At 41.4% G+C, this 19,049-nt stretch overlaps 1 protein-coding gene across 3 annotated transcripts; it reads left to right on the forward strand.

Annotated features, from left to right (window-relative positions):
* Positions 1-350: 350 nt before the first annotated feature.
* On the forward strand, positions 351-18,888 carry wdr78 (WD repeat domain 78). 3 transcript variants are annotated; one of them, XM_022233525.2, is made up of 23 exons: positions 351-511; positions 3,504-3,726; positions 4,363-4,482; positions 5,646-5,716; positions 6,036-6,142; positions 7,010-7,191; positions 8,200-8,307; positions 8,590-8,662; positions 9,103-9,219; positions 9,672-9,796; positions 10,783-10,885; positions 11,301-11,464; positions 12,101-12,187; positions 13,351-13,428; positions 14,004-14,077; positions 14,200-14,341; positions 14,928-15,076; positions 15,569-15,656; positions 15,922-16,050; positions 16,652-16,749; positions 17,037-17,112; positions 17,368-17,445; positions 17,622-18,888. In XM_022233525.2, the coding sequence occupies exons 1-23, from the start codon at positions 486-488 to the stop codon at positions 17,682-17,684; spliced, it is 2,481 nt and encodes an 826-aa protein (XP_022089217.2). In that variant the 5' UTR covers positions 351-485; the 3' UTR covers positions 17,685-18,888. The 3 variants fall into 3 exon arrangements, with proteins under 3 accessions (XP_022089217.2, XP_087000674.1, XP_087000672.1); XM_087144548.1 differs by lacking the exon at positions 351-511 and adding an exon at positions 2,979-3,203; XM_087144546.1 differs by lacking the exon at positions 351-511 and adding an exon at positions 3,214-3,330.
* Positions 18,889-19,049: the final 161 nt, after the last annotated feature.

Below are 19,049 nucleotides of genomic sequence, written 5' to 3' on the forward strand. Positions count from 1 at the left end.
TACGTGTTTAATGCTGATCCTAACATATCCAAGTTTCATGCATGGAAAACGTTCCGTGAGCATAGCGCCATCTATAGTTCCGTTCATGACTCTCAATATGGGCATTGTGGGGCGTGATATTTGATTGGTTCAGCTGGATTAAAATTTTATCATTCATTTTACCATTCAATTTAATATATTTGCAATTTAACACTTTAAAGTTAAATTAATTCTGTATTTCAATATTTTAATTTGGATATTATGGGATATAAATGTCAATTTACCTTCAATATTGAGAAAATCAAACAATTATTTGACCAATCAGATTCTTTATCTTTCATGAGTTGGTACAGTGAAGCGGTGCAAAATGTCATAGCAACAAAGTGACATTTTGCGGTGTGCTTAAATCTAAAGATTGAGAACTGAGTTACAGTTTAATGTGATCAACTACATTGTCATGATAATTCTTTCTCTGACTTTTTGGTAGTGAAAGTTAGCTGTAAATCATGTCAACTGGAAAAGCAAAACCAGGGTAAGCGTAAAAAGGGTAAAGCGTTAATTGGTCCGCACTGCCATGACTGCCATGACTGTGTGCAGCACTGTGCATGTGTCCCCGTCAGCAGACATGGTTGATAGCGAATTCGCGGACAGAACACGCAGTCATCATCATGACCCATGACGTGGAATATTCGTTAGGCCTGCGCATATCGTAAATATCAATAGGCCCTAGGCCTAATGGAGAAAGGCTAATGATTTTTTCCTACTGCCGGCCCCACTCCTTCTCTCTCCCGTTGAAAACTGTCAGAGGGATTCTATTTTAATATCAATCTAGACCCTCGATCATGTAGGCCTATCGATAAGACGATAGGGTAAGAAATCCTAAATTAAAAATAGGCCTAGGCGTGCTAGGCCTAAAGTTGTTAGGCCTAGGGCTAATCAGAAAGAAAAATGCGGAAAGAAATTTCAACAATTAAGGGGCCTAACTTTAAAGACAAAAAATGGGGCTGACAACAAAAAATTTATCCTTCATTTTAAACTCACAGGTAGGACCCCCAGTTGCTGAGCTCCTTTCCTTGTTTAAAACCCCACTAAAAATAAAATCTGCCCCCATTCAAACAATTTTGTGTTAATGAATGACACTTAAATTGCGATGGTCCAATACAGAATTCATCTGGAAAGAGTTCCATTTACACTTATATGGACGCCACTTGACACCATGTACACAAACCCTTTAAAACTGGTCTGGAAAATTTGAAGTGTTTAAGAAGTAAATGTTTTTTCCCTTCTAAATTGAACTTTTCTCGACATGTTTTTGCTTTCTGATTTTAATAGGTCACTGTAGGGAATAATGACTAATCATCCCTAAATATCCCTAAATCGATATGGAAGAGAATGTAAAGGGCCTATACTCCTCCGTCAATACAGAGGAATATAAGAAGGTCTGTGTTGACGGGTCTACCCCCAATGTTTTATTGTTCAGAGCACTTTGCCCTCTGACATGCAAAGGCTTAGGCCCTAGTTACGCATTTCATTTGTGCTTGTGTTAATGCAAAGATCTACATGTAATATCTCTAGAAATGTGAGAGCTGGCCCAAAGTTGACTACAGGTAGGCCTAGGCCTATCAAATCATTAACAGTGTTTATAATTACAAGCATGAAATCAGTTCACCAGCTTTGAGGGCAAGGCCATTCTTAAATTATTGTATTGTTGACATGGTTAATGTAACAAAAGTTTTAAGCTTTTAAAACATTTTAAAGTTTTAAACCTTTTGAAAAGGCCAGTTTTAAACATATAAACTTAAATTGTAGCATTTTGGTTTTTACTTGCCATTTCTTGTACGTGTTCTGTACGTGTAGTTTTGTATTGTTGTGGTTTTTTTTTACTTCCATGCATTTGTCTTTTTATGCGTGTATGAACTCTGTGTTCTGTTTACACCTGCTTGTCTGCACCTGAACCAATGTGCGAGCATATTCCTGTGGATGGTTTTGCACAGTACAGGAAGATGGTGATGATGATACATGTCTATCTGCTGCCAAAAAAGTTTGACCTGCCTGATATTTTTCTCTTTTCCAGCTCTTTGGAAAGGATTTCAAATACTTGTTCTTATTGTGTTCCCCGACTTTGGTCACCTTAAGTTATACCCAATATTGGAATGTGACTGTGTTGAAATGAGAAACCTTACCACAAAAGTTTTGTAGTTAAATGGCATACTTAACAAAAATGACTTTTTTGGACTTTTTTACTTTAAAATCTGATAACAAGAATGAAGTAAAAAGTTTCATACATCTCAATCTCACTTGGGAACAACCATCAGAACTCTTGAAAAATTAATTTAGTGCCTTTTACTAAGCATTAAAATTTGATACAGGCAAGAAATAAAATCTTCCACATCATGGCAGTCATTTGCTTTTCATCTTCTGTCAGCTTGGGTTCAAGAATCTGACTGAAATCACGCACAAAGGGTCACCAGCTTGAGGCTGGTTTAAATAGGGGGGAATACAGTATTCATCTGAGATCTGTGGTGCTGTGGTGTAAATTTGCAGTGATAGGAACCCTAACCCTTCAAATGTGACCTGTCCTTATGATTTAATGCATTTACCCCCATTTGCTCTCCAATTCAAGTAGACAGATGGCGCATTAAAGTACATGTTTGTTTTATTTACACATCTTTAATTTGTTTTGAAGTTTCACGTCACTTATCTAGCCCCAGTTCTTTTTGAAATCTTGTAGTACAAACAAATGCCCCCGGGACTGTGATATTTTGTTTGTAATGTGAAACTCCCGCTGTGTTTGATCTAGTCACGGTTGTCCAAGGTCCCCTTTGTGGCGGCAGATGCATATGCAAATAGTCGGGACAGTCTGTCAACTTTGGTGTAATATCCTTGGCCAGGAAGAAAAATAGGTCAAACTGAGTGTGTTTTCTTTTTGGTGCATATGCGATATGTACAGCAATGTAGGTTAATGGATTCTGCTATCATATCAGAATAAGCCAGGTGTTTGGACGGTTGTGTAGCCAAACCTTTCTGGAGGAGTTCTTTGTATAGTTGTGGCCAGTGGGCCTATATGTAATTTGATCAGTCCTCTGTTGCAAGGCACCCATGAACAAACATTAAAATACTCACCATAGTGGGCATACACAATATAGTAATCGAGTAGATTTTGCCAGGAATTTGTCTAATATCTTGTCATAGTTTTGTCGTAGAGTTTTTGAGAACCTCTATTGGTAAGTACAGTATAGCCCTGCATTGCCTGTGCTTGTCACAAGTTGATATCAACTTCATGCTTGGGTGTGTCCCAAACTTTGGCTTCATTTCCAGGTGCGGCTGCAGGCTTCCATTCATCAGCAACTGGCAAGTGATGATAAATGGGCCAGTGATAAGTCAGTTCATAAACATAAGTACTGTATGTAGGATTTATACCATGCAAAAATGTACACCAGACATTAAGTCTGAAACAGGATGTATGGTTTTTTGCTCCAGGACAGATAATTTGGTCATTTTTTTAATGATCTTTTTACTCCCAGCGTACTGAAGCTGCCTGGTCCACCCCCTGCTGCGGCCAACCGCAGCAAGCTAACCAGCCAGGCCAGCCAGAGCCGGCTGATCAACCCTGCCAGCAAGGACCGCAGCTTGGCGGTGGGTGGGGCCTCCCGCACCACGCTGACCTCCTCTAGCCGCAAAAGCCAGCTGGCCCTGGACAGCAAGACCGAGCAGCGTCTCGGAGGGAAGATCAACGCCATGATTCAGGTGAGGCAGGACCGACAGGGTAAATGTATCACATGTGTACATGTAGGTGTCAGATTTCACCCAGGATCACTACACCAATTTGATGCTGATCCTCTGCGGCCTCATGTGACCATGCAAGTCCATTGCCCTTTCCTGGGGAAGTTAGTGTTATCCTGCCAATCCATCTCAGAAGTTAAAAGGTATAAAAATTGACCTTTTTAATAGCAACATGCACAACCAATTTTGATATTATTTCCTTATAAAAGTATTTTGCATTTGCATTATTTCTAATTAATCAGGGTTAATCAGTATTCTTCATGAACCCTAACAGTCCCAAATCCTCCAATTTCAATACGATTCTTACATACACCCTTGGGGATAAGGGTTAATAAATGTTTTTCATTGATTTTCTAATTAACCTCCCATAAAAGCAATGTTTGGAACCCTTGTAGACCTAAGTTGTAATGACATCATGTTTTGTTAAACGGTAAACGTTTTGTTTATTTTCTATCAATTCCTTAAAGATCAACCAATATAAATCAGGAAGGTACATATGATGGTCATTTATTCTTTTGAATAAGCTTATTCTTGATTTGAATTTTCACTCGTGACCCATTTCAGCACTCTTTTCAATTCTCTGTTTTTCTTGTGCATCAGGTTTTTGACGAGGGAGGCAATGATGTCACCCCCCAGCCTCTGCTCATCGTCGACCCCAACACCGTCAAACACAACCAGAGTAAAATCTTCGGCAGTGGTGGAGACTCCAGCGGTGGCACGGTAAGCTTGTGGGCCCCTGACAGAGGTCTTTCAGCTAGGCTGAACCTGGGTAGATCATAGGACCACACGGAGCAGTCGCTGATTGATGTTTTCAGGATCAAGCCGGGCATAAGCTGTGCCCATTCAAACAAACCTGATGTAGAATTTTTCTGACCAGTGCACAGGGGCAGTAATGTTGGAATGATTCACATCTGTTCATGCTGAAAAAAGTTTACACCTGCATGGGTACAAATTTAACCCCTTGAAGTCGGGACTTTTTTTCTGAAAGCCGACTCCGAGAATTCTAGCCTCGCTTGACCACAAAGGCCACCTGCCAAATTCTCGGTTTGTGGCCCTGTGTGCTCTGTACATTTTTATTTACACAGTGAAAAGGCTCATTGTTCAGTGGTATGCGGCTCTACTCACGCTTCCACATTCCCGTTGCCTCTTTTCAAAGTGGGGACTATTGCGAAGCTGGTGATTATGATGCAAAATCGGCCTTTTCATTACTTGGCAACACACAAAGGCCAATTACCATATATACAAGAGCCAGGGTATGCCTTCTTTCACTGTGTTCGCTCGAGCGTGGGCCGAGAATAACAGCTGAAAAGTGGGCTGCGGGATCTCAATTTTTACAGCGGCTTTTACCGCTTCCCGGTGAGAAGGGGTTAAAGTTCATCTGTCAACATGTATACCTTGATTACTATCTTGACCTGATTCAACCTATGTCAATTCTTGTGTTTACTCTTTAAACAAGTTGTGCCCATGTCACTTCAACAAATGAAGTTTTAAAAACCAACTGACTCATTGCATCTTCTGTTTTACCAATCTCATCATCTTTATCAAACCTGTCAGTCCATTCCTCACAGTGTTTTAACAAAGTACTCTCTGCTCTAATTTCATGCATCTGACCTCCTTAGTTTCTGCATGATTAAATCCCTTCAGAGAGTCTATTTATTTATACAGGGGTTAAGTTGAAGGAGTAATATAAACTCCTGAGAGCAAGTTAAGACACAATTTCATTTGTATCCTTTGGAGAAAGAAAAGAATTTCAATGAGTATTTGTACAAGTACCGCATTGCACCCTAGTACATGTACGTCAGCTCTTGTAGCTGAAATGGCATTTTTCCTGTGACCACCGGCCGGTAATGTTGTCTTGAACTGTTTGAGTTTGTTGTTTGTAGCCCACAGACCTGATGTCTCAGGCATCAATCTACCAGACTGGCAACACCAGCTTTGCTGGGCCATTCACAAGGTATGCTTCATATTTCAAAGTAACACCTAGGAGCATGGTATCATGTACATCATGATATGAAAGAAAAGGGTAGCCTTTGTGAATGTATTATTTGGAAATGTTTTCAAGACTATTGGCCCTGTCAGAACTGTGACCCCCATTTGATATTTCAATATTGGCCCTATAAGCGTACTTGTGCCTGTCACAGTGAATTTTGACTCTTCAACTGCATTTGACCAAAGATCAGTTTGGTACCAAAGCCCTTTTTTTTTATGTCTGTGGTGACCGTGGCAACTGGTTGAAATGAAATTTCTCTGGGCTGTTTTTCTGGTGTTTGTAGATCGGTGTTTGGAACCAGTATGACCCAGTCCAGTCGATCGGCCGAGTCCTTCACGGATGAATTTGCTGAACCTGCCGCCGCCACCGATATCACCACTGGTCTGGGAGGTATGCTGATTGCCCAGTGTGGCCAGTTTTAAGAGTTATTCAAAGCTTAGAGGGTAGCTGCAATCAGATTTCCTGATGATGCCAGTTGAACAGCTGAATTCAATTTGAATTCTTCTCTCTATAGATTTACGTTTGTTTTTTGGGGCAATCATGTCTCCTTCAATTGCATTTTCTAGCGGCGAGCTGTTGCACTTTTATTTTAGGATACCTGTCAGAATGTTATCTAAGCGTCCGGTCTGGATTTAGAGTGATTTCTGCATTCAACAAAACTGACATTTTACATGCTACTTTTCGCCACAGGTCGTAAACATTCACTGGAATAATGCTAGACACACAATTCAAGTTTGCCCACGACTTGTTATTCTAAGAAGATGTCCAAACGTCATGAATTATTCAGGAGGATCATTACATTAACAAAGGCACAGGACTGCCTCATTAACTTGTCCATGCGTGGATGAGTAGCACTGTGAAGTTCGGAACTAGTTTGGCCCATAGCAATGGCCAGATGTTTGCGAAAGTTTGCGGACAGTTGGCGGATTCATTTTTAAGCCCAGGCCTTAAATGAAAGAAGAGACTTACAGAAAAGTCTCAGGAACTCCGGACATGAGAAAGAGGCAATTACATCCACGAGCTTACTCAGTAAACATGAAATTGTTCAGAATTGTTTACCTAATTCCAAAAGGTTATATTCTTGTTTTCCAATAACCTGACCTAGTAATTTACTTATTTTAAGACATTTTTTATACATGGAACCATGTGAGAGTAGGTTACAGTTTTAAATTTAAAATGTATTGTTATCGCACCAACAAATGGTCACAGATTGATATGGCTCATTGAATAGAGTGGGTATTTTTTTAACCCTCGTAGATGTCCAAACGGAGAGGCAGATCGAGAAGGAAGTCCTGACCGAGGAGGACTTGGACAAGGTGGTGACAGTCCAGCTGACCGAGACGGACACCATCTGGATGCTGGACCTTCCGGCTATCTGTCTGTCGGCGGAGAGTGACGAGGCAGTCAAGGTCAAGGAACGCAACGAGAAATACAAAGAGGTGAACTGACTGAGACATTACAGCCTTGCCCTAATCTTGTGCCAGAGCTACATGTACATATAGTTTTCTGTTTGCAAATGCACGGGAACCGTATGCCTGTTTTGGCCACAGCGTGGCACTCCATAAGCTGATGTCAAATAAGAATTGTAATTAGAGGCATGAAATTGAAACTTCGTCGAAATTGATGTAAAATGAATTGTGGATGTACAGTCAAGGTGGTTACCATTTGCCATCCAACCTGACAAAGACTCAGAAGTCATCCAAGCTCCTTTTGTGTTACAGGCATTTTGGACACAGTGGAGGTGTCAAATTTTGAGGAACGATTCCTTATGTGACTACGGTAAAACCCTGTTAGTTACAAACTGTCCTCCTCGGGGGCCCTTGGGGAGAAGACAATGAAGAAAGGTTCAGTTTTAGAGGTTGGAGGAAAATCATAATCCAGGGGATCCCACAGAATCAGACTAAAAACCCAATCCACATCAGCCTGGATGGGATTTGAACCCCAGGTAAACTGAGGTTGAAGACGCGGACTGTGCAACCATCCCAACCAGACTAACTGTGATAAGACATGGATGATAGCTTTGGTTTCAGGCCTTGTTAGGAGAGAGTTTTTTAAGTTGGTGTTTGGATCAACTGACCTTCTAGATTCAGATCTGGAAAAAGTTAATTTTTTTTTTTTAATTTTGAGAAGTCTTAAATCCGCCAACCAACAATTTACTGATATTAATGTAAAAGAAAATTATTTTTTGCTCCGCTGTCTGACTGACAACAAAGTCCCCGATTTCAATTTTGTAAGCTTTAGTCCTCAGCAGCCAGTGCTAGTTGTAAAGCATTTGTTTTTCTTGTGACCATAGAAAATACTTTTATTTCGGGGTTTTTTTTGGTCCCGTCCTCCTTATAAATTTGTCTTTAAAAAATCTCGCCTTATATTCATTGGGTTATTGGAGGTGAATTTTTCTACACCCCTTGCAAGGTTTGACAAGTTTGCATCATTTCTCTTCCCTTCAGCTGTGCAAGAGTCGGGATGGTAATGACCGATACGCTGAACGTGGCATGCAGACATTCAATGAGCATCCCAAGAATAAGGACGTACAGACAATGAAGATCACTCACAATGTAAGCCATGAGATTTGTGCTTTTGTAATGCATGGGCTAGTGTGGGCTTTTTCCCAGTGGGTTGTATGAAGAGCTATGTTTATCTTTGAAATAAACACTGAGTCACTTGAGGTATTTGTGTTGAAAGTTTGTCATCACAGTAGCTGTTCCGCTCATTTTTTTTTCGGAATTAATATTTTTCGTGCTTCCTGCGATCGGGCATCAGGACACCAAATCAGCATTCAGAGTTGATACATCCATTATCTACATCACTCAAAATGCTGTTTCCTTTGTGTTTTTCAGGATACCGGCATCACTGCCACAACTTGGGACATGTACGACACATACGAAGAAATTCAAGCTGAAATAAGGAAAGGTTTGTTGTTTTTACATATCTTGAGAAAAACATGCAAGTTCAAGTGGAATCCCACATTGGAGATGCAGCAACTATTTGTCAACGACTGGTTGATGCTTTCTAGTATTCAGGAGGTTTTGTGGGAAGGTTATGATACCGGACAGAACCAGCTATTAGTTGGCAAATGGTCATGAATCAACTCGGCACTAGATAGATCTTCATGCAGGCTACTCCCTTATGATTAAACTGGTATGTTGTGTGTATACTCATGCATCAGTTGAGCCCGGATATTTGGAGTGCAAAATTTTAATCGTGTCGGACATTTTTTGGTCTTAATAAAACAGATGGAAAGAACAAAAGAATGGGCAAAATTAAACTTGTTTATTTAATCTTCAATCATCAGGAATACTTGATCCAAGCTCCTTTTTTCTCCTTGATTATCCCTGTTTTCCATTTTTCAGCGGAAGAGGAAGACATCATTCCGGAGGAGGTGTCCGAAGATCGTCCGCTCAGCACAGCAGCAAGCACCCTGTCCGTGTCAGAGCAGAAGAAGCGCGCAGCTACAGCTGGACGAGACGGTGGGTGGAAACTTGTTGCAAGTGTAAGCCTGTCGGCCATGGTAGTCCAAAGTTGATCTGAAAGAAGCCCCCGGAAAAGTTTGGATAGGGCTGAGATTTCTCCTGTTTCTTGGAATGTGAAACCTGTGTCATACCTCAAAAAATGCCTTACTGTTTTCCAGCTCCAGCTCTGGTCCTTATAACTGCCCTGGCAGCATGGCCGCAACACTTTGGTTAAATGTAAAAAGCTCCTTGGACTCCACAAAATGCGATTCCGATGAACACTGAGCCCAGTTGTGCAGGAGAAGCTGAATATGTCTTATTATATGGAAATTGTTGTAGCTTTTCGTACATTTATATGTGGAGTCTGTCCTAAAATCGTTAGTTGTGGTCCACAGAAAGTTTAACAAGTTCACCCTATTCCAAGTCTCTAGTCTGCCTAGTTGATCACAAATCTCCATTTGTTTAAATAGTTGACAGCCGGTCCAGTCTAATGGCCAGCTCCATTGCCGAGTCTGATGTTGACTCTGAGGTCAAGAGAGACGCTGGAGGGTCCGGGGAAGTGAGCCTAGTCATTGCTGACACAGCCATCCTACAGGTAACGACAGTTTCATGAGATTTGGAAAGGTAGCGTGACTTATAAAGTGAGAGTTGTGAGACATTCTCCTGAGTTCTCTTATGTCTGGTGCAAACATGCCTGATTTGGGGGGAAACATCAACCAAACCCCTGAAAGGCTGACATTGGCTTATCAAAGAAAATAATAATTACAATAATAATTTATTCATTTATAAAGTGCAAATCTCATATATACATGTATCAGCACAACAAACGACACCATTACTAAAGATCCTTGCACTTACACAGTAAGAGAGAAAAGGCAACATCAAATGTTGTCTATTTAGATGCTCCTCCTAAAACTAAGGCCTGCTTCAGGATGGCTTTTTTTTAAAGGTTAAAGCTAGAGAAAACCCTTACTCTTACTTAAAATGATATATTATTTGCATTTTTAAAATTTTGTCTTCTCTGTCAAAACTTCAAATCAAACTCGGACAAACCTCTTGTGCAATGACCCTGCACTCTCCTCATTGTCCGACAAAAAGCTAATGGTTGCCTTGGCTTGAGGTCTTGTGGATTTTAACAAAGAAATAGATGACTGCTTGGTCTTCTTCATCTGGGCTCGTTGTTCAAATGCATTGTACAATGAAGACATTAAACGTGGTCGAGCCAGTGGCATACAAGGGTGCCTCGGGCAGCCACCAAATGACCCACATCCACCCACATCTGTAAAGAGGAGACAAGAAGAAGCAGTTACAGTTTTAGAGGTTGGACAAAAAACCCAGAGAATAAATTTCTGTGTTAAACCCATGGAATATTAAGGTAGGGACTGAAAACCCAGTTCACACGTGGACTGAACCGGGACCCAAACCCAGGCCACACGGGTGGAGGCCAAGGAAAGAATTACTTTGCCAACCTGACTGCTTGATGTGATATGAATAAAAAAATCACTGATACTCAATAAACAAAATATGTGAAGGGGTGTGCCAGATGTCTCCAAATGACCCGTGATTCGATCTTTACTCCAGTCGGAAGCCTTGAAGAAAGACCTGTTTGTGATGGAGAGAGTGGTCACCCTCAACAACTTCCAGCCTAAGCAAGCGTCATATAGAGGGCTGCCCATTCTGCCTGGTGAGTTTGAAACCTCTGAAAGGTCTCGTACCTCTTGTATCTGTTCATTGTTGTCCCCAGTCCTGCTGCTCCAGGCTACCCCACAACAGACATAAATGACGTCACTTCTCTCAGATTAAGACAATTAAGATTTGTCCTGATTCTCATGATTGGAAACTGTGACCAGGCCGTGACGCCGGGTCGCCTGTAATAGAGATATTATAGAATTTACTTGGATAAGTTTAACTTCAGAAAGAATTTCTTGCCAGGTCATTTACAGGTACATGTATTTGGTATTTGGTTCAAGCATTTTCTGTTATATGGAAATGTTTCCCTTTGTGTTTTACTCTGCATCAATAATTGTATATTTTTACTTCCACTGGGGCGGTGAATCCATTTAATTACAGTGTCTATTTTTCTGTCTCATCCCTTGTAGATATTGACCGCATTGTTGAAGAAGACCCTGCGGAAGGCAGCTCAACCTCCGGTGCCGTCAACATCGCCCAGCTTGGACCAAACCTGGACCGGCTCTGGGCTTACAACTGCAGTTTGACCAAAGGCCGTAATGTCAGCTCCATGTCCTGGAACAAGCTCAACAAGGTCCGCTTTGGTCCTTTGACCTCTTGCACCTTGCACTCAACAGTTTGATCTTTGTTTACCCTTAGTTTACCCATGGGAGAGACACAGAAATGTTGGGTTTGACCATGGCAATGATCTCAACAGCTGCGATCGTGTTCATTTTGACAGAATTACCGGGCATAATAAGTGGACGAGGCACAGTATTCGAAGTTTTACAATGCTGAATGGAAAACTGTAAAAAAAAATCTGTTAGCTTCACAAGTCCAAAGTTGAGATCACAAAATGAAGGCATAACAAGGCAAATAAAGCAGAAAGAGTTTTTGTCTGTCTTCAACGTACATTTTTCTTTCTTCAACCCTCCCCCCCCAAAAAAAACGACCTGTAAAGCCAACAACGTGTACATCTGCATTGGAGAATAAGATTGTAAAGCATGTAGTATTGCAGATACGCCATCCCACAGTTGACATTGCTTGATTTGTATTGCGCCCTCACACAACAATGAATTGTCAGAGGGAGTCTTTTGTGATTCTCACAAGTAACAGAAAAAGGAGACTGTAGTTTTATATTAAAAATGAAGTGGTTTGTTACGGATAATTTTTGTAACTAGGCATGCATGTTGTTTCCACCTTCAGCTTTTAGTGTTGTCTTTCTCCTCAGGATCTTCTAGCTGTTGGCTATGGTCAGTTTGGCTTCACCGAGCAGAAGGGAGGTCTGGCCTGCTGCTGGTCACTGAAAAACCCAGAGGTTGGTGGAAAATGTCCGCCAAATGTGCTTTATTGAAAATAAACCTTGGTAGTTGATGACAGAAAGAAACAGTCACTAGGCTGCTTTTTTCTATGGTGCACATCATTAACCACTCCCTGCCGGGCGACCCTTTTTCGAGTACATAGGCTTTATATGCAGAGCCCGGGAGCCCGGAACTGGGACGAAAGAGTTCGGCCTCATGACAAAAGACCGTGCTCAGCACAAAAGACTTAGCTGCTGGGCATTACCGACATTTTTTCCCTCTCAATAGTGGAGATAATCCAGCCTTGTTTTGAAACAGTATACCATGGTTTGAGGCATTTCGAGCGAGCAGATTACCACCAGGGACAAAAGCTCTCCACCGCTGCAGCGATGAGCCACATAGCACTGCTGTACGCTAATCTGGCCCCTATTGAAAAGAGGTCAGCAGTGCACTGTGCCGGTTTCAGGAGCAAAAGAATCTTTCGCAACACTGCACAATCTGGACCCTTTTTCCAAGGCTGCAGGCCTGGCTGAAATATTCAGGAGTCAATGAATTTTACCTGTCAGCTTTAGAATGGTGCCCAAAGAGTCCTTCATTTTGGTATAAACGGCCATTAAATGAAATGGTGAATTTTTGAAGAATTTTGAAAACGGAAAATCTTGAAAATGAGCCGGCATCTTGTCCTGCTCAAGAAAAATCCACCCGGCAGCAAGTGGTTAGGGACCTACCATACAGGCCCCGATTCAAGTTAATCAGCCCCGTTTGATCCTTTAAATATCCTGATGGCACAAGCTACCATCGCAATCATTGTTAGCAGGGAATTATGTTTAACAAAGACTCTTTGAAGAAGTTTTAAAAGAAATTCTTAATACATTACATCACCTTAATCAACCCCATAGATGCTCTACTAGCAATAACAGACCAATTGCCAACAAAAAGAAGAAAAAAAGACCAATTGCGACATTAGCTATACATATTCTTCATTAACATTCAGTGTTAAATTTACGAACGTTTTGTCAGATCTTGGTCCCAAAGTCATCCTCTATACTTGAAATGTATCCGTGTGTTCCTTCATGTTCTCAGGCAGGTCATTGTCATGGATTATGAAGTTACTGCTCGCAATCTTCAACTACATTCAGGGCAATTACCATGTACAATTTGGCTGTGTTTCTCCATTCAGTTTCCTGAGAGAGTCTTTCACTGTGAGTCTGGAGTGACCGCCATGGACTTCTCGGCAACCAATCCAAATCTCCTCGCGGTATGGCCGTCTTTTTCAGTTACTGTGTGGTGTCTGTTCCCTTGCCCATGTTACATGGGAGTATCCCTGCGAAGTATCAGTGTCGCCCTGTGTTTATCGCGAGGCATTCTCAGAGCTAGATGTAAAAAAAAAATGGTTGGATCCACTTTGTAAGTTCTGGCTTTACTAATGAAGTTGGGCCAGCATTGTGGCCCAGTGTGTAAAACTTTAAATAATTCCTGCAGTCTAAGGCCGTGTCCGAAACGGGCTTCCAGAGCTAGGTCTATTGTCTACGTGTCTCCACGTACTTTCAATGGAGTGAAGACCTAGACCTAGCTCTAGACAACAGATTCGAATGCAGTCTAAGAAAAACTTACTTCATGAGTTGTTGGAGTCAGAGCAAGCGACTCGTATCAAATTGTAATTCTCAATCAAGGCGTACTTAAAAGAAGAGGTGAAGTAATTCTCTAAGGCTTTAACTTGATATGGACTTGAAACAGATGCAGTAACTCAGCCGAGGGATTTAGTTGTAAAAAAAAAAAAGATGTAAGGTCCAGTATGTTTTTATGAAGTAGTTTTTTGTCCTGTTTCTGCAGATTGGTATGTATAGTGGCATGGTCGCCATCTATAATGTGAGAGGAAATAACAACACGCCAGTGCTGGATAGCTAGTAAGTATGCAACAAATGCATTATTTAGTCAAGTTTTGATCATAATGCCTCGATTCATTGAGTATTTGAAGCAGTGTTGCCTCATAAGACAGACTTTATGGTGTGATTTTGTGTCGCTTCAGTGAGAGCCATGGTAAGCACTCGGCCCCCGTCTGGCAGCTGAAGTGGATCGACAAGGAGAAGGGGGCATCGCCAGAAGAAAGAGGGGAGTTGCTTATATCCATCTCCACGGACGGCCGGGTCACACAGTGGCAGATCAGAAAGGTGGGGAATCTAATCAGTAGACCTACTTAAACATTGGAGCTGCTACTAGAATCTTCTTAACACTGACCGTCCCCGTTTTGGGAGGTCACACTGCAAAAACATTGCAGTGTTTAGGTGGGACCTATAATGGTGGAATTTGCTGTTAATGTGAGGGACTCCTGATCAGGTGGGAACTGTTTCTGTGGTGCACTCTGTGATATGAAAAAATTTGGACTTAGCACAAATTCAGTGTGTAATTGGTTGTACTTCCCTGCAGCAAGACTTCAAAAAGTGCAACTTTATAAACTCCAGTAATGCTCAGAGACACTCCGATCAACCCATTTGCCAGCCTAGAGAGTGTGAGGGTCAAATTGGCCTTGAATGACCTCTGCTGACAGACCAAAGACAAATTGTGACCATTTCACCTTGTAGTAGTATAAGTGGCCACCATACAGCTAACTAGCAATAGAGATTAAGGTTGCACATATGTTTGCATGCGACTTGACTTTCCTCAAGCCTTGGCGAAGATATATGGAGGTATGCGTGGTACAGTTTCAAGGCACTGTACAGAATGGTTTGTTGCAATCTGTCTGGGATGTCGATGCAGGGCTTTGAGTGCGCAGATCTTATGAAGCTCAAGAGGGTAGCCAAGGCTACTAAGAAGCAGAAGGAAGGCAAGGAGACCAAGAGCGAGGGCTTCATCTCACGCCAAGCCTCAGGGATGTGCTTTGACTTCAGCCCAAAAGACCTCAACATGTGAGTGATCAAGACATGATTAAAACGACAGTGGGTACAAGCTGTAGAAAAACCGAAGGGCTGTCAAAAGATCTTGGTTCATCAGAATTTTGTTATTGTTGTGTTCCTTAGACTGTCAAATTCCTGAGACGTCAAATGCTTCAGCCCTGACATTGCTGATACTGTCAGAATTCCTGATAATGTCAGAATCTAAAAAGTGTCAAATTCTTCAGAATTGACATTCCTCAACTGACTGATTCCTCCTATTGTCATATTTCTTGGCCAACAAATTCCTCAGGCTTGTAAATCCTTGAGATTGTCATATGAGATTGCCATATAGTGTCAAATTTACCTGTCAAATTCCGCGGATGTCACAATCTCCACATAGTCAGTTCTCCACCAACTGTCAAATTTGTCAGACTGTCAGATTCTCCAGAACTGAAGTCAGTTGCATGAGTGTAACAAGTCCAGATTATTTTTTAAGATGTTTGCTTGCTTTTAATTTGACATCAGATATTTGGCAGGCACAGAGGAAGGTCATATCCACAAGTGTTCTTGCTCCTACAATGAGCAATACCTGGATAGCTTCTTTGGACACACAGTGAGTTTATCCATGAAGACCTTGCTTCTTATTTCTCAGTTTGAATAGAAATTTGAAATCTTTGTTTTACCGATAATATTTGAATTAATTTCTAAAAGTACCTACCTCTTTTAATTGGAAAAAAGGAATTTTCTTGAAAGTTTTCGTTCAAATTTAAATTTTTCCAAATTTCACAGGTTAAAAAGCAAAAACCTGACACTTTGAGTAATGATGATTTGTATCCTCACATGTCAACTGATCATTTGAGTTTACTATTCTGTTCCAGGGACCAGTCTATAGAATTGAATGGTCACCGTTCCTACCAGATGTTTTCATCAGCGCCAGTGCCGACTGGAGCATACGACTCTGGGTACAAGACCGGCAGAAGCCTGTGTTGAACTTCTTCTCCTCAACTGTGAGTACATATAACCAGCTGCTCTGAATTTCAAGAATTTTTCCCCTGTGAAAGATGCCATACAGGAATTGTAGAGTGCTAGTTGGTATTCAGACGACCCATGAGATGCAAAGGACATGTTTTGAAAATCAACTGGCTAAGACTGTTAAACACATGCTTATCTGTGGGAAAAGGCTTCAGCCACTAGTTAGTGGCTTTCCATAGTGCAAGGAAAGTGTGCTAATTATGCACAGCAGATAGACCTGTGTACTGATGATGCCACACCTTGCTTACATATGTGCTTTCCAGTGGTGTTCAGTGGACCATGTCCACCCCACTGGCTCCTTAGGAACGTGAAAAATGTGTAACGTCATCTGTACGTAGACCTGTTGAGACGTACACAAACCCTTGGCATTTAATACATGCGACAGTTGTACTTTAGGCACATGGTACTTAATTTTTCTTCAGTTATTGACTCCTAATGTTATTTGTCACCATTGGGGATATATATGCACTTAGAATCCATAAAGGAGGTAGTTAATGGAGTTTTGGTTACATGTGAGCTAAACCTTTGTTATGTCACAGTCAGTGACTTTTACATGCCTCACCTGTTGGATTACAGAAAGCTGTCATGGATGTGTCGTGGTCCCCCACATCAGCCACTGTGTTTGGATGTGTTAACGAGGGCGCTGTGGAGATATGGGATCTTGGCACCAACATGTGAGTGTGCGTGCATGATGGTCAAGCAGGTTGAAAGAAACAGACTTGTTCCTAATAATTATCACAAGTTAGTCAAAAGTCTATCACAGGTCAATCACAAGCCAATCACAGGTCAATCACAAGCCAGTCAGAAGCATACAGCTCTCACAGGTCTATCACAATTCACTTTGCAAATTTGAAGTCACGTCACAAGTATTTGAAGTGACATCAACATTCCTTCACAATTGGTGATTGTTTATGCACATAGGAAGTCTTGACTCCTGAGTTTCCTCCTCCTCTTTATGTAGGTTGGACCCAATCATCGTCAATGTACCAGCGCCAGGGGTCAAACTGTCCTGCCTCAAGTTTGCCCTCAACTCAGACGTGAGCATGCTCTCGTAACTTCTGTGCTGTTATTGTGGCATTACATTGATAAAAAATGATTGCCCCTTTTGCACTGTGTGCAGCATGTCCATTTGTGACGTGCATGTAAGAATGCTAGTCTCTGCCCACTTTGCCTTTTACAAGTGGAGCAGTAAAAATTGTTACTCAACAAAGATGATCACTTATATTTGAATGAGTAGCTCTTTCATTGATGGTCAGTGCATCAATGACTTAAAGATTTAATCTTGTTCACAGTGCATCCTTGTGGGCGACAGCGATGGCCAGGTGTCAGTATACCAACTTAGGAACATGCCACCAGTGGAAGACAACCAGGTAAAGCATCATCCAGTAAGCAGTCTTGGAAGTCCTGTTCTGTAGAGAACTTTGCAAGATTCAGAAAGGTTCCTAGAGACAATGTCTTGGGAATTGGGGCTGATTTCGCCTTTGTGTAAGGAGACTGACAAAAAGTAACACAGATGATCAACTTTTTTCCTTCGCTCTCTCCACAGAAAGAGAAGTTGGAAGACCTGATCAAACAAACCCTGGACAGCGAACTCCAGTCTAAGAGGTGAGACCAACATGGACTGGAGGGGCCTCTCACATGGTAGCCATCTTGGTCTAGTTCCTTTTGTTTTTGTGGTCAAACATTAGTTTAAGGTGCCAGACCATTTTGGACACTCGCTAAAGGGACATTGGGAAGCAAATGCATCAACATTCTGATTGTGTGACATTGTGTCAGCTTGCTCTTGCAACCTTAGACAGCTATGGTATTGCCTCAACACAGCTACGTTTTCATCATTCAAGGCCATAAAGCTGGCATGTTTCACATCACCAAAGAGTTAAAGGACAGACTCCTGCGGCAAATTTTCTGGAGGAATGCCTTGTCATAAGATTTCAAGATTCTCGGAATACACAGCGGTGTACAATACCATGACAGTTACAATGCAGGGCTGTCAAGTCTACAGCAGAGGGCATGCGACACACTGCAAGCCCTACTCTCATCATCAGGCTCTAACTAACGTCCTCCTGTGATCTTAGCAATGAACTCTTCCTTCTCTGTTAGCCTAGAAAAACCATTTCTGTTTTGCAATTGAACACTGCTGTGAATACTATCTGGACCCATCTTTTAGCAGCCAGTTGAAATGTGTTTCCACTCTTGAGAATATCAAGACTGATGGTCGACAGATAGGCATCATACCCTAAGTGCCTTGCATCAGCAGAATTGTCATTCACTATTTGAGTCAGTGTCACCAGCCATGGCAGCCCTGGCAATATTACCATCATTATATATTCCAGTTCCGTCCGTTTGCCATCTTTTTTTACAAAGTTTTTGACACTAAACATGTAAATTCTGTCCATTAGTTATTCATGTGTTAATACGTTGTTGAAGACAATCTGACGGTTTTAATAAAAAGTGCCTCTCTGTGATTTTGAAATGCATGCATACATGTCATTTAACATGACGTCGAGATTTTTGTAACCCACCATCCAAAACACTGGCAGATGTCAACGTGGCTTCTGGTGAAAGCTTAGCACACTACCAAAAGTCAATATCTGTGACTGTTTTAACGTTCTGCACAGAAATCCATTTTCCTGCATTACATGTAAATAATTGTCATAAGCAATACTTGTGATAGTGCTATGAAAAAATAACCACCACCTTGAGCCTGGTTTTGGGATAGTGGATCACATTTGGATGGGTTTTATATAACGATTCTGCTTGTTCATTGTAAATATTGTGTGAATAAAGAATACCTTTATATGACAGAGTAATAATAGCATTATGCGTTCTCATTGTAATGAGTGCGAAGAGCGATTACATATAAATATGAAATAGATAAAACCACGGACTACACCGAATCACAGAAGTGACCTCAGAAATTTATCAACAATCTGAATTTCAGAAAATAGCAAATCCACTCGTGCAAACTGTGGAC

This window comes from Acanthaster planci, linkage group LG12, assembly GCF_054643075.1.
Source record: "Acanthaster planci isolate LZ-2023a linkage group LG12, COTS_SCS, whole genome shotgun sequence".
NCBI lineage: Eukaryota > Metazoa > Echinodermata > Asteroidea > Valvatida > Acanthasteridae > Acanthaster > Acanthaster planci.